We start from the raw sequence: 22974 nt of genomic DNA on the forward strand, positions 1-22974 counted from the left end.
CGAACCAACTATCCAAACCAACACCATCCCACCAGGCAACCACCATACAGTCACCCAACTAACCAATGAACTATATTCAGTTCTCTTACTGTAAATGGGATTAGTAATTACACCTACCATGCAAGTAAAGGATGTAACACAGGGGCTCGTGACACTGATTAATCAATATTATTATTGAGCTGTGTTGTTCTTGAGTCAAACACCCCAAAATGACAATAAATGTCCCAAAGACAGAGGAGAGCTTTGAGGCCACTTGACTATGCTAGGAACAGCATCCCCAAACTTACTGAATTGGCGTTGATCATAAAACATCACAGGGTGCTCTTTCCTAAAGGAAAATTTGTTGTGATCTAATGGTCAGAAAAAGTCGGGCTTCTGCTAAAAAGCTGAATGATCGGCCTTTATTCTTTGGATAGGAATTCATAAAATAGTTATGATTTTTTTTAAACTGGTAGCCAGACCTTTGGGGACCGAGCATTGTATGTTTTAACTTCATCCTGTATTCCCTATTATATTTCTCTATTTGTTTTTCATTTGCCTACTTTTTTGAAATCTACTTCTAATCTATATTTTCTGTGTTGAAATTATGTTTGGTTAGGATTTCTTTAAACCTTGTGGTATACAGAAGGAATATAAATACATGATTATTGGAAGTTCCAGTTTACGTATTGACTAATGTTTAGCTAACACTGAGAGAGATTGGCTACCTAAACCCAGGTGAAAAGGCCACCACACAATTGCTCACTCCAAAACATGGTGTGTGGGATTGAATGCTATGAAACACAAGTCCAATGGACACACTTATGGCAGTGGTACATTTTTTTCTTCTATTGTTACATGTGGGATTCAAATTCCTCCTCCCAGAGAGAAAGAGAGCGGAAGGAAGGGAGGGAAAAGGAGTTGTAGGAGGGAAACACAATGCTAAAATGAAAAATTCTGAGTTTTCAACTCCTAGTTTTTCCGTTCATTTACTACATGAAATTAAGCAAGTCATTTCATTTCTCTAATCCTCAGTTTTCTTATCTGCAAAACAGGACAATAATTCCTACCTATTTCCTTGGGTTGTTATGAGGATAGAGATAACACCGTGCATAGGGCAGAAGCTTTGAGAATTGTAACGTGAGCTTGAAACGGCAGTAATTTGTATTACTTCTTATAAAATGCCAAAATTCCAATAGTGCTGTCCGTGGGACATTTAAAGCACATTTCTCCAGCTCTTATAAATGGTCTGATTGGGGGAAAAAAGAAACAAAGCAAATGTCCTTGGGTTTCTGGAGACTGGCCCAGAGCAATCTGTCAGACCTGGCTCTGTGGACAGTGGCATTCCCTTGGTGAGAAAGCACTCTCTGTCACCTCCCCTTGGCCAGGCCAGACACAAGGCCAGGAGGCCATCTTACCTCGTCATCGCAGCTGATGGAGCATTTGCCATCCAGAGAGGCGCACTGTGTGGGAGGAGGGGGAAAGCAAGGGGAAACGTGTTACTTGGCCATCCCAGCGTCTACTGTGGCTGCCACTTAGCCACTGGGAGACAAGCTATCAAAGTCCTTGCCTGTTATGCAAATACCAAATTTCATCCAAAGGAATGCTCCACGGTGAGTCTTGCCTGCTCTTTCTCGGATCATATCAACTCCAAATAACAACGTAAAGGACAATTTTGGAGGGAGGCTGGCTCTTTTTCATTTTAATTTATGTTGTTGTTCAATACTGATACCTTTTTAAGATATTAAATCTTTAAGTAACAAGAAATATAATTATGTAATTATTTAATTTTAAATTAATCTCCAGTAAATTAAAAAAAAATTCCCACTCCTGTCTGTGTCCTTAGTTTATGGTTTCCCAAAGTATCTTCATTTAAGAAATGATATAACATTGTAACATTGAGAACTGGGCAGATGGAGGCAACTTATCAGTTGCCATTTCTGCCGAATTACTGAATAAATACCACTGAGACGACTTAGTACAGAGAGTATAGTGCAAGAAAAGAATGCTCCCAGTTTCTCCAAGGCAGAGAAGCCCTCTGGCCAAAGAAGGCAGATGCATGCTTAGTCAAATTTAATTATGCAAAGGCCTTCAAAAGTGCAATAAAGAGATTCACAGATAAACAACAGGGCACCACAAGATTAGAAAAAAGTCACTATGAAAATTCACAAAAGTCCCCAAGATTTAAAAGAAAAACTTCTCCTTTGGAAAGTCACTACCTTGATTTCACAATTAAAACATTTTGTAGGAGAAAACTCCCCGCTGTCCCTGCATGTGGTGTCTAACATGCTGACAGCCCTTCATTTTGCAGTGAAATGAAAGGTAATCTGAGCAGCCAGCAGTTCATTTTACAAACATTCATCGGAAATCTGGCACTTTTAGACTCCGGGTACCCAAATGTGAACACCTGTATAATAACAGTGTTGCTAATGCTTCAATATGCTGATTATAACTTACCTGTCTGCTGGCAGTCCAGAACTTCCTTTGGAAAAATTCAAGTTTCATCTGAATGCCTACAGCTGGGACAAATTATAAACAAAACAAGGCATTAGGGATCCCTTTACACAATTATTTAAGATTATCACTGAAAATTACCCATTATGGCAAGAAGCTGAGGTAAGCATATCAGATAAGAACACTTAAAAACGAAATCTACTGTGAAGCATCCAACTAAGACATTTCATCTTTCAGGTTAGGAATTCTCAACATTACCTGGACTCGGAGAACTCTTGATAAAGAACAAGCTGAGCACAGTGCTGAAGGCTGTTTGGAGACAGGCCACTCGAGTATTTCTAAAATTCATATACTTGTGGTCACCTCAAGTCACCCTCCCCAACACAAGATGAAAACAGGAATGAAAAAAAGATATTCAAAAGATCACTGTTTCTTCAGAGTTCCTGTTACACTTATTACTGTATGAACTTACATGTCTAAAATGTGTACTAGGCATGTGTTCTTGAGATATAACATTTGAAAAGCACTTGTTATGAGGAAGGTATTCGGAAGCGAGTCACTTTGCTATGATGTGACCTAGCGTAAGTGGCCCCCAGTATCCACATCTCAATGACCTCTCCCCCACAACTGGTGGAATTATACAATTCTTTGCTTATCTGTGAAAAACTCCCTAAAGCAAGAGGCAATCTTATTTCCAGTGAGAGAAACATACAGACATGAAAGAGGTTAAGAAAGGATGAAACTTTGGGAAGTAGAATTTGGTGGAACCTCAGATCTAAGACATGAATGAGCTCACAATATTTCTCTCGATGAAGCCAAGACAATGTGACTCTTGAAACCACTTCAGAAAAGTGCTCAAGTCAGGGCAAAAAGCTTGTCAGATGATGAGAAAACTGGAGAGGAGCTGGAAAGAAAGAATGAGACTTTGTACGGGAAATGCTGGACTCCCCACCCAGGGCAGTTTTGTAAACTTCAGTCTGTTGCACACAACCTCCCCAATTTTTGCCTTATCTGCATACAAAGAGTATTGTTATTTATTTTTCCACACTTTTTTCCTTTACTTAAATACCTAAAGTAAGTTCAACCTAAGTAATAATACCCATCAAAAGAAATACACAATTACAAAAAAAAAGTTCACTCATATTCTCTTAAAATCTTGCATGCCACATGTTAGACCCCCTACTTGGGTAATCATTGCTGTGCTGGCTCCAGGAGCCTGGAGATTCATGAAGGTCTTGAGCTATTACCCTTATAACTTTCAAATGCATTTCCACTTCCTAAAGAAATTGTTAAAGCAAGCCCTGAGAGTCAAGGTTGACTGGAGGTACGTACATTTGGAGAGACTCATCCTCTATCTTTGGACTTAGAAGGTCAGATTCTAGCATAAGATTAGAGCCAAACATAGCTTAGCAATATGCAATATGCAGAATGGGAAGTCTCTGAAATGCACCATTCCAGCAGCCTGTGTCCATCCTGCTTAGCCCTCAGTGTCCTCCACCCCCTGGACCATAAACTCCCCAAAGGCAGGGACCTGTTCTCGCTCCCCACTGGATCCCTGCAAAGCACACATTTGGTGCTGAACACACAGACAATCCATTGGTAAATCCTTGCTTTTTAAAAAACCTTTTAGATGATTATAGTCAGTAGTTATAGAAAAAGATGGAGGAGTAACAGCAACATGAATTATAATCACACCCAAATAAAGGGTTTTTCAGTGGCAGTTCTCAACAGAGAACCACCCAAGAACTTCAAGAGAAAGTACTGATGCCTGGGTGCTGTCCCCTTCTGCACCAAGACCATTTAAATTAGAATTTCTGAAAGTGGTGTCTAGGTATGGGTATGTTTAAAAAGCGCCCCGGGTTAATGTGCAGCAAGGGTTGAGCACGGCTGCTCTATGGTCCCTAGCAAATTGGCCAGCAAGGATCTATCACTTTGTCAGTCTAAAACAGGAGCTGCCCTTCCTAGCTCTGGAGAAAATTTCAGAGAATACCTGAAGGAAGCTGATTTTGGAGCCCGAGAGCTGTTTACTACAGTTTCAAATAAATCTTCTCTTCCACAACGCCTGATGGGCCATATCCCTGCTGGGGATGAGCCAACCGAGGATGCTGTGAGCCAGGTGTGAGCTGGGTTTTGCTCGGATCCACGAGCAGCAGAGGTGAGAGCCTGCCTTATGCTTAAGAAGGGGCTGGGAATGAGTATCTTTGGTTTTACCAGAGACAGGGAGGCGCGGCAGAAAACTGACTTCAGAGCAGAGGGCCTCAAAATTGTTGTGACATCCAATCACTGGTATCTAAGAGAAGGTAGAAAATGAGTTTCTCCCTCTTCCTCTGTGTGTCCCCCTCTGCGGCTATCCTCTCGCAGCTCTTCCCAGGCTGGTAGTCAGAGGGTAATTCAGAGGCCACCTCTTAGGGCCAAGGTCAACAGCCACGGCAGGTTTCAAGACCCTGTAGGATAAAAGCAGGGGAGTCCCTGAAAGAGTTACACCACAGGGACCTTTCCACGGTGTTTCTAGCTCCAGCAGCCCAGAGTTGCCCCGACCCCACCCATCATCTACTGGGTTCCCCCATCAGTGACCTGTGCCCTTTCTAAGCACCCCTCCCATTTTCTGATGGAGCCCCTGTTTTCACCTCCCTAATGACGCTAGCTGCTCCCTCCTGGGTGTTTATCCATCTCACATACTTGCAGCCTGCTATCATCTGCCCCTTTTGGTCTGTACCCCAGCTCCTCAGAGTGCTTTAATCTTTCCTCATGAGTCAGTCCCTCCATCCCATTAATCATGCAGGCTGCTTCTCTCTGATCTCCCTCCAGCAGGCTGCATCCTCTCCCTGGTCCTGATGCCCTAAACTAGACGCCACTTCCCTCGCTCCTCACTCACTCCCTGTCTGGGCCATGAGGTCCATGTCAAAGGGCTTCCCAGACAGTCCTGACTGCAATGGGTGTGCTTGGTTTTGCCCTGGCTGTGTTTTTGTTGACTGATCCTCATGCCCCCTCCAGCTATTCTGGCCCCTGGCTTCCCACAGCACATCTGGGTTTGTAGTATTTTCACCTACAAGTTAATATACTTCTCTCTGATGAGGAGAGTCACAAGCCCATTGGTGGGTCAACTTCATGACCATTGGTTCAGTGGTCTTCTCCGTGCTGAGCTCCAAGCTAAGTACAAAGGGGAATGAGACCAGATGCCCTGTCAGCATCTAGGTGGGGAGTGACCACATGGTAAGTGTGATGTCAGAAGCATAAACAAAGAACCACGGAGCACAGAGGATGGGGTGGGCTTGGCCTAGGGGAGTTGGTGAGAGCTTTGTGTAAGGTAAGACATGGAGATCTAACTCACAGGAAAAGTAAGAATGGAAGAAGATGGTAATCCAAGTGCAGAAACAGCACAGGTAAAAGTATGGAGCCTTTTAAAAGACCATGGTGTCTTCTGAGGCTTGAAAGAACCGGAGCTGGACTTGGTTGTGCAGGCTGAGGTCAAATGGCAAAAGGTCTTGAATCTCAGGCCAACGATTCTGAAGAATATCCTGTAGGCTAGGGGTTGGCTCAAGGGCCAAATCCAGCCTCTTTTTGTAAATAAAGTTTTATTGGGACAGAGCCACACTCATTTGCCTGCACACTGTCCATGGCACAGCGGCAGTGTTGAGGAATTGCAACAGAGACTGAATGGCTCACAAAGCCTATGGTACTTACTGTTTGGCCCTTTACAGAACAAGTTTGCTGAGATTTGCTGTAGGGTCTGAGGGGCCATTTAAGATGTTTTAAGTAGAGAAGGGGCAGGACCTCAGATCTATATTTTAGAAAGTCCACCATGCAAGCCTTGAGGAGGAAGTACTAGGGAAATGGCCCAGCCAGTGGGAGACAAGGAGAGTGAGATGGGTTAGGCAGCCACAGCCACTTGGTGCGTTAGGCTAATTATCTCTTAAGCATGAACGTGATTTAAAGTGGGGGGGGGGGGGGGGTCCCATACCAAAAAACCAGAATAAAAATTCTCCCTCACAAACAAACAAAAGTGCTTAAGAGCATTCTATGGCCAACTCTATTCAGAAAAACAAACATGAGCTTCTACAAACAGAAATCTAGCTCCCTTTCACTATTTTCCTTTGTTTTGTTCCACATGTATTTTTTTCTTTCTTCAACTTTTATCAGAAAAAAGTCATTATTACTTCAGCAAGTCCCACTCTCTCCCCTGACCCCTCTTATATCCCAAATGGAACCTGAGATATTTGTCATGCCCGTCCATTTGGTTCTTTCAACAACATTTCAAGCCATAACAGTATATTCTGATTCAAGTCAATCTTGCTCATTTAATAAGAAAAACAAGGACATAAGATACTTTAGCGAAACCTAAGTCCCAAAGAGAATGCAGAAAATAAAAACACCATTCCTGGGGTTTGAAATTCTTTAGACAGTCCAGAAAATCATCAACATATTTCTCTGGGAGTTCATGTGCTCCTTCCTTCCATTTGAAGGCGAGCATTCCCCGGCTCCCTGGTAGGAACTTCCACCACAAGGATAGAGACAGAGTCCCCTTTCCATGACAGCGTCTGGTGGCACCTTACTCACCTCCCAAGAACAGAATAGATGCAGAAAAAAGTATCCCTTGTGATCTTTTCCAACGAGCCAATATTGTGTGAGCCTCCTAGGACAGCGACACTAAGATACTGGGATGGTCTTTGGAAACCAGCAAAACACCAAAATCATTGTCATGAGGATTGCCATCCCCAAGAGGCCCAGAGTTCTTCACACAAAATACTCAGGCAGCTGAAGCACTGACATCTCTTTTGATTTGAACTACGCAGGTTACTGTTTCTGTAACTCATCTCAATACTCTAAGCGGGCCTGAGTACAGACTTAGCTCAGCAATACAGACCACTGACCTTCCACGAAGTATCTTCCTTCCAGACTTCCTCTTTCCCTAACTTTCTAACTTCCTTCTAGCCTACTTTTTCCCTCCATCTTTTCCTCCCATGTTCATCAGAAACGCAGTATGTGCTGGATGGTCGTTGTATTGAAGGATGCAACATGAGGGATGCAACAGCCAGAGGTGGAGCGTGGGGAGGGCAGGCAAACCACTGAAGAGAGGATCACACTTCAGGATGCTCAGAGCTGATGAAGATGAGCAAAGAGCATTGTCCAAGCACCAAAACATACAGCCATTTCATTTGCAGAATGTCAGTGATTAGTGCACTTGAACTGGAACAGACAGCTGACCTCAAATGTTCCGGTCCAAATTGGTGGCCACTAGCTACATGTGGCTAGTGTGGCCACTTAAATTAAAATTTAAAAAATTAATAATTTACTTCCTTTGTTGCACTAGTCACATTTTCAGTGCTCAATGGGGCTGGTGACTACTGTATTGGACCATGCAGATCTAGAACATTTCCATCATTGCAGGTGGCTCTGTTGGACAGTGATCAGTGGTAACAGGATCACAGGACACTAGCACTCCTTAAGAATCAAACGTAAAGTTCTCCAAAGACCTGTCCATGCTACCCACTCCCATGAGGTGGAAGAAATGAAGATGACTTAGGTATGGAGGATTTAGATCAGATAGAACTGCTGGTGTGAGAAGACCTGGATTTGCAAGGGGAAGTCGGTAATTAGTTTGAGAGAAACCCAAAGAAATCGATGCAATATGCTCAATGTGGCTACCACCCCCAAGATTTATTTATTTTGCTTATAAAATTTGAGAATACAAATTACATTTCCAGTGCTATTATATTCAAATACATTCAAGATGAAATCATGCATGCATCTCATATCAGGTTAATAGACATGCATTCAAATGTAATCTGAGACTCACCAAAGAACAATGTTACAAGTAAAATTAGAAATAAAATAACTTTTTCATATTGTATTCATTTAGAAATAATTTTCTATGGGGTTGGCCTCAACTTGCAACATACCCCTAGGAGCACAAATCCGGTTTGTAAAATAGTGCTCACCATGTCTGGCACACAAGTTCACACAAACGCCCCTACTTCCATACAGTATATTCATATACAAACGGAGAGCGCATCCAGGAGAGAGAAAAACCATCCTGCCGCCATCAACGAATTATAACCAGGAAAATTTCTACCAAGTGAACACTGTTTCTAAGACTGCTGCGTGCCCTTGGGTCCCTCACTTCACCTCTCTGTCTCTACAAAGAGAGCCACACTGGCTCAAGCTTCTGAACAGAACTTTTGTGGGTTGGGAGTAAATGATACAAAATCAAACGTATATTAGAACACCCTAAAGGCTTGAGAGTATTGTCAATATTCATGTTATGATTTGTACCAAGAGTTTTTTAGCCTTTATTCTTGGATTTCACCGCAAAGTACACCATTCATGCCAATATATTGAGATTGAACAGAAAATTCATCCATGATAAATCCATACTGTCCACTGCTAGCAATGCTTTTAGGGTGTAATAAAGGTGGGTAAACACCCTATAAAATTATGACACCGAAGAAGAGAAAAAAGACTACGTGAGCCCTGGCAAAATGAAGCAGAAAATGGAAGGCGATGATTCTCTTTCAGCTAAGCAAGCTTTTGGAACGAATTTTTTTCCCTTCAGGATTAATGAAAGGTGTGCTCCACCCTGAAACTCTTGGATTCAGTGTACAGAATCCAAGAAGGTTATTGTCCCCGATACTGGCACCATCAGCTCCACGTGCTCATCAACCAGGCTACCTGGCCACAGGGCTTCTCAACAGACTGGGTACTGCTCGCAGCACGTGGACAGTTACTTCTCTCCAATGACAGGCGGACAAACAGATCCCAGAGCTGCCCTGACTTGGCCCACAAACAGGAGCATTTTCTTCTAATAGAGTCCAATCCATTAGAGAAGATAAAACCTGAATAAGTTAATAAATAAAATACCTGCTAGGGATTTCCCATGTATTTCAGAACATAGGAGTGGAACAAGTTTTCTTAAAACCCAAATTCTACAAATATATGCTGGCCATACATTATCTCATCCAGAAAATCAGCTCCTTACTGGTCATATTTCTCAAACAAGATAGAGGCTATTTTTACAAGCTGGGTTATTATCTCCCACCCTGTCCTCAGCCCCCTCTTTGACAGAATCCCTGAATTTTCATTCCTTTCTGCACAATGGCAATGAGTGCTAGCAGTCAGAGTAACAAGGCCTGGCACATTTGAATTCCGACTTGCCTTAATTAAGGGTCAACTGTAATAGCTGTTAGCCTAGCCACATTTGTTTAAATGTTTTCTTCTGTTTGTTTTCAAAATAGTTACTTGCAAGTAGAACTAACAGTGAATCTGAATGTCACTTTTTTGGAATATTTCACGATTAACGGGGGGTTTGGAATAAGGCCACTGTTCTGGAGCGTCAAGGAAAAGAACTCCAACCTTCCTCATATCAAATATGAGCCCATTCCAGGGGTCTGCTAATGTCCAGGATAAATGACTTACCACATGAATAACAACTTAAAACCATAATGTGAATTATGACATAACTCATCTGTTAAATATTTCATGTGAAGATTTTAATGAATCGCATGATGGAATGTTGGACAAAAAAGACAACTGAAATCCTGGGACTAATTTGGGCGAAACTGAGAACAGAGTATCCTCGCAAAGATGACGGGGGAGAAAAGGCAGCTGCACTCACGTCCCCCTGGGTGTCAGACTGGCAAATCCAAAGGCTTTCTTAAAAGATTATAGTGGAGGGAGAAGGATTGGCAACAACTTTTTGAAAAATATTTAGATCAAAGCAATATTCATTTATTATATCTTGGTAAAGCCTGAACATTAACCTCCAAGGTATGGCATTATTTCAGAAATCAGGGGAAAAAAACATTCTCCCAGCAGCAGACACACCTCATTTTTTAGCCTATGCCGAGTGAAGAAATACAGTGATAAAAGGGGAGGAGGTATTTTAAATATAACCCCCTAACTGATTGCATATTTCACTTCTGAAGTATTCCCTGTGGTAAGCAGGGGGGAGTAATCTTTCTTAAACATGCTTTTGAGTAACAAAGAGCTACATGATATATGTCCATGGTGAGAGAGAGGGAGGGTAGACAGGACTCATTATCACTCGATTGACAATGCAATAGCAGAAGATTTTCTTTGAAGACTCATAGCTGCGGAGGCCTATTTTAACATGGAACCATCCTCACCCACTGTCTGTGACTGGCTTCTGGGAATGTGTGTAGGAAGGCCTGAGCCATTTGCCTACACATTTCTTTCATAATCATTTTGTTTTTGTCCTGTCAGAGCTTCTTGGGAGCAGTCACCTTAGGTAAAGTATAATAAATGACAATTACAAATGTTTCCTCCATTTGGGTTCTAATTACTTGACAGAATCAACGTTGAAAAGAATTAGCAGGGCTGTGGAATGGAATAATAATTTTCTTTTCACCCATGAGGTAATCTGGAAGCATTTTTCCAGACTTCATCTGAAGAAACCTATATTCCCTCAGCTTTCTGAGGCCATTGGAGCTGGCATCGAATCGTTTTTGTCAGATCATTTTATGCTCACAAAACTCTTCAAATAATATTATTTCAATAAAGTTTTCAAGCCAATACATTTTTAGAGTCAATTCCCATTCTTTCAACCTTTCAGAATAAAACATGTAAGCCCCAGGCTTCATTGTATTTTAATCAGGGTTACACAAATCAATGTCCATTAAGAAAATTATGAGCTTCCAAATTATAGCTCCCCAGTTAATAATTTCTTATTAGGTCACCACCTAATAACAGTTACCAAAGAGATTATAACAAAATCAGGGGTCAGATTTCCAAACATTTCAAAACCCATAATAGAATGGTCACATATATTTGCCAAACACCTCTGAGCTGGATGTTTGTGACTGTAGTTAATGCACAGCAGCACTCACATATCCACATGGGTGGCTCACAGAGCTGGAGGGATGTGTCCAGCTCCTCTGACTCTCCAGCTCATGTTCCAGGGCACAGAGAAGGAAGGGGACTTGTCCAAACACACCCAGCTCATCCGAGGGAGCCTGAGTCCATTCCTGAGCTCCCAAACTCAGGTCCCCACAGGGCTGAGTGGGAACTGTGGGGAATGAGGGATCATCCTGTGCTGGTACAAAGGGAGCAGCTCAGCTCAGCTTAGCTGATGCCTTGTGGGAACATGCTCTGGATGCTGCAAGTTATTCTGATGCTGTAGGAGAAGCTGACAATCTAGATTTAATATATAGACAATTCACTGAAAAATTCACCGCACTCCAATAGGGTTGCCAGACAAAATATTTCTGATTTGCTAAATCTGGCAAGCCCATACTGAGAGTCACACGACACACCCCAGGTAATGACCTGGGGTGACCTCTGTTGCATGCTTAGCCCTGAGAGCGCTGAGATAGCCGAATGTCAGCACAGGGAACCAAAGCCGCCTCCATCAACGTGACTTTCATGACTTTCCTATTTGTTCCAGAAAATTCTTGCTCAGAAAGATAAGTCTATAATCAAGTAAAAATACTTCATGATTTACTTAAGAAACTTATCAAAATCAATTTATCTGAACAACAGACTTATTAGGACAACTAGGGAAACTGCTCACTTATCAAGTAACTATTGATTTATCAAGATTGAGAGGTCCACCATTCTTAAAGTAGTCCAATGCCAATCAGAGCCCCACACTGAGAGACCCACCCAGACCCCAGAACCCGGTCCACACCTGCCCCACCTCCCCTTTCTGGGACACTGCTAAGACCCTGTCAGGGAGATGTTCTCCCTCAAGGAGTAGGGAATAAACCTGACTCTGCTTGGTCTATGGGACATTCTGATGGTCTTCTTGTTAATAGTCAGTCTTTCCTATTTTTCTTCAAAGCATTTATCAATATTTGGCATTAAATTGCATTACATATTATTCATTGTGTTTCATTCCCACCTGACTAGAGGTAGGCTCCTTGAGGGCAGAGGCTGTTCCTTTACACCTGCGTTCTCTGTACTGAGAAAAGTGCCCCGCCCAGGCAGGCTCTGCGCATACACATTGAATGAATGACTGGATGGTTGGATGCCGTGCCGATGGTGACATCAGCTCTTCGCAGACAGTATTCTTTTTTCGGAGATCTACCTTTGCCATCCAAGTGTCTTAGACTCTGTCCTGAGGGAAAAGGGGAGCCAAGGAAAGGTTCCCATCCAGGGAACCTGGATGTGAGGTATGAACAGGTATGTGAGGTGTGAACAGGTATGTGCTTTGGAAACACCTGCTGGTGAAGGTGATGGGCTGCATGGTGTGTGTGAGGGGCACAGGTGAGTAGTCAGGAGCGTTTGTCCAACCAGGTGAGAGAGGACGGGCTTCCACCAGGCAAGGGTAGCAGAGTTGGGAGCGAGAGGTGTGGTCTTGTTTCTAACCCATCCTGACTGGGGGAAGCCTGGAGTTCTGAGATTTGCCAGGTACTGCCCACCCTTCAACCTCCAGGCTCCATCATTTTGGCCTGGTAAATTTCAAAATGTTTTGATTTTGCTTGTAAATGAATTATTTCATGAGACGTGTTTCCCTGCTCACTAGAAATGTCTCCAAATTACATAAGACATAATCCACAGTGAAAATTACTTTATAAATTTAGTCATATACCACATAATAATAGTAGTAGTAAAAGCAATAATAACAGTAATTAATACCATTTATTAACCCCCATACTACGTGCCAGGCAGCTGCTAGAAGCTTTAGATACTTTCTAGCCAAACCTCACAACACTGTGCAAGGTAGGCAGTCCTCCCAACCACACTTTATCTGTGAAAAGACCGAGGATTAGAGAGGTCAGTTATAGGCCTAAAATCTCCCTCCTGGGAAGTGATCTTTACCCTTGTTTTCATCTTAGAGAGTGAAGTCAAAGAGGTTTACACAATTATGAGTTCTAGCTCGCGCTCTGTGATTTTTCTGTCAGATGAAATGCAGACTGGAAGCTTCAGGATAATCACACATTATTCTCTATTTAAACAATCCAGAATAGTTGCACCAAGTATCAGAGAATTCAAATTGGTTCTGTCTTTTCCAGATATTGATGACTGATTTGTTCATGTGGTTGGGCCATGAGCTTAAGATGACTCTGGGAACACATTGCCTTCTCTGGAGGTAGAGTTAGGGAAGTACTCAATAAAGAGTCAGGACCTGTAGGATGAGTAGGAATTCACGAGCACGTAGTGAGCAGGTGAAGAGGGAGGGTGGAGAGAACACTTTAGGTCACATGCACAATCCCAAGCTGGCAATGAGCCTGGAGAGTCTGAGAACTACAGGACCACCTGCACGGCCGATGCAAGTGAAGAAGCGAAACTTCCCTAGTCTTTACAAGACAATGACCAGGACCTAACAAGGACGTTCAAATAAAAATGGGTGATCATTCCCAATTTCCATCCAGTGTCTCCCTTTCATTTGACATGGAAAGAACAAGAACAGAAACAGCCAAGGGAAGACTGTGTGCTCATCAGCAAGGCAGCCTGGAGAGGCAAGTTCAGCATCCACTGGGCCTGGTTCCCTCTGGCCACCTAGATACCCACTCTAAAGTCAAACACCTGGGTGGCAGATGTATCTGGCCATAGCAGACCTGGCCCAAGGCAGATCCTCCCAGAGTAGCTGCACACAAGGCGATTATGAGCAGAGAGGGAGAAGGGAACGGGGAGGAATTAATGAGAGGGGCAGACAGCATTTTGGAGTAATCAAGCATTGTTTTCCTCCAACCTCTTGGAATCTCAGGAGCTTAGAATATTTGGGAATCAGCCTTGGAGTGAAGGATACCAGTTTTGTCCCACAATTTAATCAGGCAGATGTTGAGGATGGAAAAGCCATCTTCTGTCATTAAGTGATTGCTCCCAAACACGTGCTTGGCAACACCTGAGCCTGTCATCTGGGTTCCTGAACAGGCTTTCGGAAGAGGCTGCGCTAGTCAGGTCCCTGTGCATGGCCAGGGTGGGCTGAGGGGGTGGGGCAGGCACTTCCTTTTCTGATTTGGCAGGGAACTTCTCAGCAGGGCCCACCCCCAAGACCACTCTCTGTAAACAGAGGCCTCAGTGGTGAGCCAGGCTGCCTGGCCTCAATGTCCCTCAACTCAGACCTTTATCCATTCCACAAAGGTTGCTTGTCACCCAGTAGGCTTTTGATAAAAATGGAACGAATGAATGAAAAAGCAAATGCACTGTATTCCAGGCACTAGGCAGTTAATCAGTTGCTTCTCATGCTTTCTTTGAGGGCTAACAGTTTGAAACACAGTTGTTACCAACATTCTTCCCAGAGTTTCCTGGCACCCCCTGGCTCTTCTCCATTCCCTCAGCGAAGCATTCCACACTTAGGGCCTCAGGGAAGGGAGGGTATAGAGGAACTCAGAGAACAAAGGAGTAAACTCTGGAGTTTTGAGTCTCAAAAGCTGAGGCCCCAAGGAATCTCAAGTCTGGAGGGATGATTTGGGAACTGCCTGGGCCAGTTCCTCCCTGTCTCCAGATGGCACAGGAAAGATGATCCGACTGGAAAGAGAAGAGAATCCTCCGGAAGCTGAGGAGGGAAAGACCTGCGCCACGACGTTCCTGCAGGTGTCCACCTTCCCCACTCCTCCCCTGGGTCGAAATCCAAGGTTGTTGGGGGTGGGAAGCAGCTCCCAGAGGAGAGGGGACTACTCCCCAACACACTCCTCTCTGGAGCAGGCCTGGGAAGTGGCTGGACACTGGAGCTTGGCCTCTTCCAGCCCTGCTACTGCTGGGAACGAGATAGCCTGGCAGAGGCCACAGATAGACAACCCAGCCGAAGGCTCCCTGCAGGCTGGTCAGAGTGAGGCCCAGGGATCTGCCGACTGACTCTCAGGTGACCTTCAGCTGGAATGAGGAGGCCGTGGCACTGACCTGTACAGGGACTGATGACAGAGGACTAGAGGGGACTGGGTGGCTGGGGAAATGCCTGCATAATTAGATGATTAAATGCCTCTCCTCACCCCTCAGCCTCAGGTAGGCCCTAGGGGAAAGCGAAGAGACATTGGATTCACTGAAAGTCCTCTCCCACCAGGATAATTGAGGCTTCTGTCAGAAATTAAGTTTAGTTCAAATAAAGCTGCATTGATTGCTCACTTGAAATGTGTGGACTGAAATTCATAGCCCTTTCTTCTTCGTGACCCAAGAACGTAAACAATGGAGCACTTAACAAAAGTGGACCACCTCAGGAGTCCAATCAGATGCCATGTCCTAGGCCTTTTGCCATGTCTAGTCAGGGCCAACCCTGGAGCAGAGCCCAGGGATGGGGGCACCGAGTTCCATCATCCTCCTTGCACAGGAATCCTCTGCCTGTAACAGTGGTATGGACAGGTAGGTCCCTGAGGCTGCCTGGAGCTCCCAACGGCATTCCCCACAGGCAAGGGGGAGCAATGGATACAACCGCTTACTCATTACCCCTCCTCTGCTTGTTGGGAACTGGACCTTTTCACATGGACACAAGTCTTCGGATGGGAAGGATTGTGGAGGTTCAAGTATCACGGGAGTGGCTTTGGAGAATAAGGTCCTCTGAGGGCCCCATTGTAATGCCCAGTACCTCTTCTCTACTCATAGTGTGGGCCATCTGCCAGCCATATGCTGGGGCCTCAGTGATGCCGTGTGATCTTGGCTCAACCCCATCTGGACTAGCGCTGGGGAATTTCATGAGTCCCATCTCTACAGGGGAGAAGCCTCAGCAACATTATTAGGCCGCACAATTTTGGTAGTTTCTTAGTCACCATCTGTGTCTGTTTCCTTGTACTTATGTCCAGATTGGAAAATGTCAAAGCAATTTGGGTCTGAGTCCTGCCTGCCTCATATACAAACAGTGTGCCTTCCCAGTCAGTTTCTTCATCTGCACAATGGGATAGGAGTCATGCACACCTCATAGGATTGTTGAGAGACTTAAATGAGCTCATGCACGCCATGAGTTTAGCACAGTGCCAGGCGCACAGTGAATATTCAATAAATGTCACATATACATCCACACACAGTAATAGCTATGTACATTAAACATGTGCAATATTTAATATGATACATATCCTGTTTTATTTTCCTGTGGCTCAGTCTCCACACAGTTTTTCCAAGACTGATGCATGCTGTCACTCCTCAATCTGTCTGCTAAGGAACGGAGGCCCCTCTATCAGAGGGCCCAAATTCATTCCATTTGCTGGCCTGGCCTCTTTGTGGATTCCATGTTACCCGCAGGGACACTGAGTTTCAAACCACGGGGGAATGTTTCATCTTTGTTGCTAAGAGGTAAGCAAGCTGGACCTGGTGTAATCACAACTACCCAGAACATTCCCAACTCTGCTGAGAGTTTGTAAAATCTGAAGATTTGATAAAATCCTCACAGGTAGATATTGTCATTGTCACCTCTGTTCTACAGCTGCAGACATGGTGGTTTTTTGTGTTTTTTTTTTTTTTTTTGAGGAAGATTAGCCCTGAGCTAACATCTGCTGCCAATCCTGCTCTTTTTGCTGAGGAAGACTGGCCCTGAGCTAACATCCATGTCCATCTTCCTCTACTTTATATGTGAGACGCCTTACCACAGCATGGCTTGACAAGCAATGCCATGTCTGCACCCAGGATCTGAACCAGCGAACCCTGGGCTGCCCAAGTGGAACGTGCGCACTTAATCGCTGCACCACCGGGCTGGCCCAGACATGGTGGTTTTTGAGCGGGTAAGCTGGAGGACTCATGAGAGAAGTTTCCAGTTTGGAAGCTGGGAGGGACTCTGGGGGAAGTAGGATTTGAACTCAGATCTTTCCAACTTCAAAGTAAAAGAAGAAAACAAATATCTAAAAGGAATCAAAAAGAATCACGTGAAATCACTTAAAAAGAATGTTCTTTTAATGAACCTACCACTGTAAAAAAGACTAACATCTGCTTCATTTGAGATTGGTAAATCCACATATTTTCTCGCAAGTTTTTGCTTTCATTTTAATTTTTCTTTCCAACTTCTGTGAACTGATCAGTCTCCTGGAGGCCAAAAAGAGCTCCTAAGATGCTTACAGCACCTTTCAAAGCTTCCAGGCCTTCATGCTTGCTGCCTCTCTGAAGAAAGAAGACAGGAGGAAGGCTCTTTGGAAACAGGACAGCGGCCCAAAGGAAACCCATGCCGCCAGGGGCACTGCAGAGCACAGAGACAACATCCTTTGTCTCCAAGGAGGCAGGTAACGTAGAGAAGAGAAGTGGCCCAGGATGCACAGGGCTGCAGGAGCTGGTCCTGACAACAAAGGACACACAGGGCACTAGGGGCCAGGCATGTGACCAGCATTTTCCCCTTAACCTTTCAGCAATCTCATAAGGGCTCTGTCCATTTTAAAGATAAAATGCAGGCAGTTAAGGGGCCAGCCTGGCATGGTGGTTAAGTTCACACGCTCTGCTTCAGCTGCCGGGGGTTTGTGGGTTTGGATCCTGGGCGCAGACCTAGCACCACTCGTCAAGCCATGCTGTGGTGGCATCCCACATAAAATAGGGGAAGATTGGCACAGACGTTAGCTCAGGGATAATCTTCCTCAAGCAAAAAGAGGAAGATTGGCAACAGATGTGAGCTCAGGGCCAACGTTCAAAAAAAAAAAAAAAAATACAGGCAGTTAAGTGACTTAACCAGGACCACACAATTGCTAGGACTTGATGGAACTGGGATTTGAGCCCACACATCTGACTCAGAAGCCTGCTGCCCATCTCCCCTGCAGCTCTCAATGGGGCTGCATCACCCCCTAGGGGGCTGTTTTGGAAGTTCACAGTTTCTCACAGACACTGGAAGGCCTACAGTTCACGGGACAGCCCCCAACAAAGAATGGTCACATGCCCCTCAGTGCCTCAAGCGTTCTGCCTGGTATTCAGGTGCCCGGAAGGCATGATCCATATCTGGGCCTTGAACTGAACTCTGTTTTATATCTAAATACAAAGTATTTCTTGCACATGGAATTTCTAGAAATGTAACTACAGTCCAGTGAAAGAGAGAGATGAATGCACTGTTTTACCCGTAACTTGACTGTTTCAGAGACTCCCATCACGAAGGAGGCCTGCTTTGTGGTTGAGATGTCCAGGCAGCAGCCACTGCGTTCACAGAGATTCCGCGCAAGCTTCTGGTTACTTCATTCTGTCTCCTCTTGTAGTTGGACCCAAACATTTACACACTAAAATATATACTATTATAAACTACTCTCCTTTTATTTCTTGATATTATAGTTGGAACATTCCACAGATTTTTTTTTTTTTTTTTTGGCAGCATGTAGGGAAACCGGTTATATTTTCTATGTATTTCATTTGGGGATAGTAAAGGGTATTCCAAATTACAATTCCAAATTACAAATTATTATAAAAAGGGGCCTTGGGTGGGATAGGACTGAGAACTGTCCTGGCTTCAGTTTCTCCTCTGTCACTGAGTCTGGTGATTATCCTTCCTTTTCTCCCCCTGCCCACCCCCTGATTTTATCTGTGGCTCCCCTCCCCTGGTCTTGCCTTGAAAGCATAGATTTGGCTGGGCCAAACCTCACATGTCGCCATGGCTTCCTCTGTGTTTTCCTTCCCGTTTATTTTGGCCTGGATCAAGGTGCAAGATATTGGTATCTGAGGCTTAGCTTCACTGATGGATTTCCCATCTCAGAGGCGAGCAGTAAAGGAACAGCTCCTTTTGTGCTCCGAGAATTGAGGTCCTAGATAAGGGACGACTTCTCTTGGGGCTGTTCTGCTAGAGCCTGGAGTCGGGCAAGTCAGCTCTGCTGTTGGTGTATTTTCTTTTATCAAGCAGCATTGTCCTTTGAATTCCAGACAGGCTGTGAAAGGGAATGGAGCCTTGCAAACTGCTTTTTCTTGCACAAAGCATCTTAATTATAATTATCGTCAGCACTTATGTCACTGCCTTGGGAGATGAGGGCAGGAGGGAATACTCTGCAATTTCACAGCATACTCCAATTCCCTAGAATGAGGGGGGTGTTTGCAGAGAGTAAGAGAGCAAGGAACAGAGCCCCCAGCAGATTAAAAGGGGCCTTTGTAGTGGCTGCATCTGTACATTAAAATAAATCTCTCCTAGAACTAAAATAACATCTACATTCATTTGGGCCGGTGCCATATTCAGCATTTAAGAAATTTGACAAAACATTGCTTGAGCATGTTGAAGTTTGCCAGCTCACAACAAAACAAGAAAGCTACCTTGGCCGCATGGAAATACCTCTCCCGGTTCCCTACTTTCACTCAGACGCCCATTTTCCGGCTGCACTTAAAAGGAAAAGACTGCCCTTTTTTCAGGTGCCAACCGCTTAAGATGGCCCTGAAATGGGCAGCAAATTGCCACTGGAGGTGGTAAACTTCAAGAGGAATCTTTTTCTTTTCCCCTAAAGGAAACTACTGGAGACGCTGCGTGCCTGATAAAGCCTTTAATAGCTAGAGAAACATTATTTGGGGTGGCCCTTAGGTAGACTAGACATGAATAATGCCTCATAAAAATAATTACTTCTGCCCAGAGCACAGAACACCAGATGAGTTTGGTGGGGGCCCTGTTTCCAAGAGCACTGCAGGAAAAAGAAATCTTCCAAACAGGATCCAACAGGACGTATCTCTCTGTGGCAGAGACCATGGTCACTTCTGTGGAGTGCGTCTCTCCAAAACCAGTTCTGAATTTTTCTGAGACCCTGACCAACAAAGTTGAGAGATTCTTTTCAGGCTGCTTTTTGCTGCTTTACAACACATTTAGGCCCGAAATAAGGAACCAATCCACTTGTTGAGAATGTTGCTGATGGACCCTGATCCCAGTGCAGTCCACTTGGTGGTGGCATAAATGGGTAGATCTGCACAGGTTTAGAGCTGGAATGGAGGAGTGGACCATTGAACCCAACCTACTTATTACACAAATGAGTAACTAGAGGTCCAAGGAGGCTAGCTACTTGCTTGAAATGATTCAGAGACAGTTCAGACTGATTCTAACTCCAGCTGTGCTGGAATAACAGACAGCTGTTTATTTTGCCAGCTGGGCATGCATGCCCCCTTTTTTGGGTATCAGAACCCCACCTCCCTTACCCACACCCATATCATTTCCTTTGGGGAGCTGTCCTGCCTCCAATTTTGTCTATGTGGTTTGTGTAGGGTTTGCCCCCCCCCCCCCCCACCCGGCAGGCAGAGGAATGCATCCTGTCCTCCTCTGCCATAGTGTTGGGCACCAATCCAAGCTCTGCCAATGAGAGCCAGCCCCACAACTTGAATGGAAACTTCCAGGAAAGGGGAGGCTTCTTTCCACTGAGTTTGCCAAGCTGGTCAGAGGAGTGCTGGGGACACTGCATAAAGAGGGTCTGCTTGGCAACAGGGCTGACACAAACGACAAGCAAAACAAGAGATCAAGAACCCTGGTGATTTCTACTAGCCCTGGAGCCAACAGAGCTCTGGAGCCCACTGGACTTGAAGCCAGATATAGCTTGGACTTTTTAGTTATGAGACAATAAATTTCCACCCATCCTAAACAATCAAATAATTAACTTCCTTTAATTTACTGATTATGCTTAAGCCACTTTAAGGTTGGTTTTTGCTGCTTGCAATGGATGGCATCCTGACAAATGCAACTATAGTCTATGGTAGCGGCTCCTTCCAAAAGGAGATTGGCAACTATCTTCATGTACAGAGATCCATCACATAAGCACCTCCATGCAGACAGGCAAACACAATAGCTGATGACGGCACTGGCATGGAGCATGTGGCATGCATGCTGCCCTTCTTGACTTCATGTCAAGAATCGCTAATGAATCCTGCTTCCTCCTCCTAGGTGGCCTCACCATCCACCTGATGTGGTGCCCCAGGCAACCATGGCCATTGTTCAGTGGTGCCAGGTCAGCACGACCATGCTGGTGCTCATGGTAGAATCTTCGCAGGAAACAGGGTACCTTTCCCCACTCCAGTTGAATACAGGTAGGCCCTTGACTGCTGTTAGTACCCACATTGTGGATAATGAAAAAGGTAAACATACATTCCCTTGAAGGGCCTGGTTGCTAACCTTTCTGGAGTATTTTCATTTCTTCCCATTGACAATTATCAAGAATCCTGCAGTTTTTACTGAGGCAGGGTGTGAGCTGATAGAGTGGCAGAACCACTCAACCTGACAAGCTCTCAGGAGGTCACCTGCAATGGACCACAGGCTCACATCATACCTAACCTTTCCCAGGTAAAAAGTTTCCTATTCTATCCCCTCAATAAGACAACCAGGGGAAAGTAGGAGTAGGGGTGGGGCCACTGTAACTTGAATGCCATTGTAACTTGAGGTCATAGGAAGTTCCATGGCATTGATGGGTGATATTCAACTGGACATCCACACGTCCTCCGTAGGAAGCCTGTCCTACATTGAAGAAGAAAAGCTAGGACTGCATTTCTGAGGATCTCCCCTATATGTGGTTCTAGATTAGAGTTTTCCCAATGAAAGAGCTCGTGCTAGATTTAGAAGTCAGCAAAGAGACAGAGGCCATGTTGTTCTGGAGGCAGCTGCAGCAGATGTGAAGTTTAAAGCAGCTCCCAAGTGGGTTCTTGAGGACCACCTCCATCGATACTTCCCAATCCACTTCTCCCCACCTTTCAGCAATTGTAAAACTTCTGATTCCCTGTATTCAAGTCCTTACTACTTGGAAGACCTAGAGTAGTTTCCATTTCCAGGACCAAGTCCTGATGATAGAGTCAAGACCTCCTATTCTCACCGGGTACAGCCAGAGCAAAGATTCCCTTTGCATACTGCTAAGTCTCTGCCATCTCTGCACTGTAATTAGGGTCCTTGCCCAGGGAAGCAGGCCACTCAGGGCCATCTAGCACTTAGGATGCTGTGGATCCATGCTGCCATCCCATAGACAAAACGTTTTCTTGTGGGTCTTTGGGAAAATGCCCCAGTGACTCCTGCAAAGTCCTACCCTGCATTGGTAACCCAGCCTGACTCTGGGACTCCTTTCCTTTCTCCTTGTCCTGGAAGTCCTAGCTACAGTCTTTGTGTTCCTTGTTTTCCGTGTCTCTTAGGTTTGCGTCGGCCCTGCTTGGAAAATTACTCCTCCCTTTTTCTGTTCCTTCATCTACTGAAAAAGTCAAGAGGCAGCATAGAGTCATGGTGGGCTCAGGATTAGAATCCAGTGCTTAACTTCCCTCTGCTCAGCCATAAAAGCTGTGATGATAGAGTTAGATCTAGCACAGCATTCGGCACATAGTGACAGCCCAATGATTGTTAGCTCTGGTATTATAATATTTCCCTAGAATGGAAGATCATTCTCCTTATGGGGTTCCAGAAAGGATTAATGATGACCCTTCTGCCAGCCAAAGTCAGCAGTTTACTGTCCCCTCCCCACAAAATGTTCTCCAATCCACAGAGTCCCCTTGGAGCTATCTCACTATTTCACCTCTCTCTTTCAGCAGTTGCTCCCGTAACAAACACTGAAATCCTCCTTGAATTGTTGCTGCTTAGCGCAGGCAACAGCAAAGACCTGCCGATTCCCTGCCTAAGGCTCTCTAGGTAACTCTAACGATCTTAAATGCAGCACAGCCACAGGCAGATTAATTTTTCACAATGCTTAACTATTTTTATCAACAGAGTATTACAATTACAGCTAAAGATCATTCACACTAGAGCTCTGTGCCTTAAGAGTAATCTCG

At 44.7% G+C, this 22974-nt stretch overlaps 1 protein-coding gene across 4 annotated transcripts in view; it reads right to left on the reverse strand.

The window, feature by feature from the left end:
- CACNA2D3 (calcium voltage-gated channel auxiliary subunit alpha2delta 3) overlaps positions 1-22974 on the reverse strand; it is an 824202-nt gene that overhangs the window by 76418 nt on the left and 724810 nt on the right. For all 4 annotated transcript variants that reach the window (XR_011426865.1, XM_070237387.1, XM_070237386.1 and 1 more), the window contains 2 exons: positions 2437-2498; positions 1398-1442 (listed from right to left, as the gene is read on the reverse strand). Coding sequence is in view for 3 of the 4 variants with exons in the window: in XM_070237387.1 (XP_070093488.1) it covers positions 1398-1442; positions 2437-2498 (107 nt within the window). In the remaining variant the exon portion in view is untranslated. The remainder of the gene's footprint in view (positions 1-1397; positions 1443-2436; positions 2499-22974) is intronic.

This window comes from Equus caballus, chromosome 16 (genome assembly GCF_041296265.1).
Source record: "Equus caballus isolate H_3958 breed thoroughbred chromosome 16, TB-T2T, whole genome shotgun sequence".
NCBI lineage: Eukaryota > Metazoa > Chordata > Mammalia > Perissodactyla > Equidae > Equus > Equus caballus.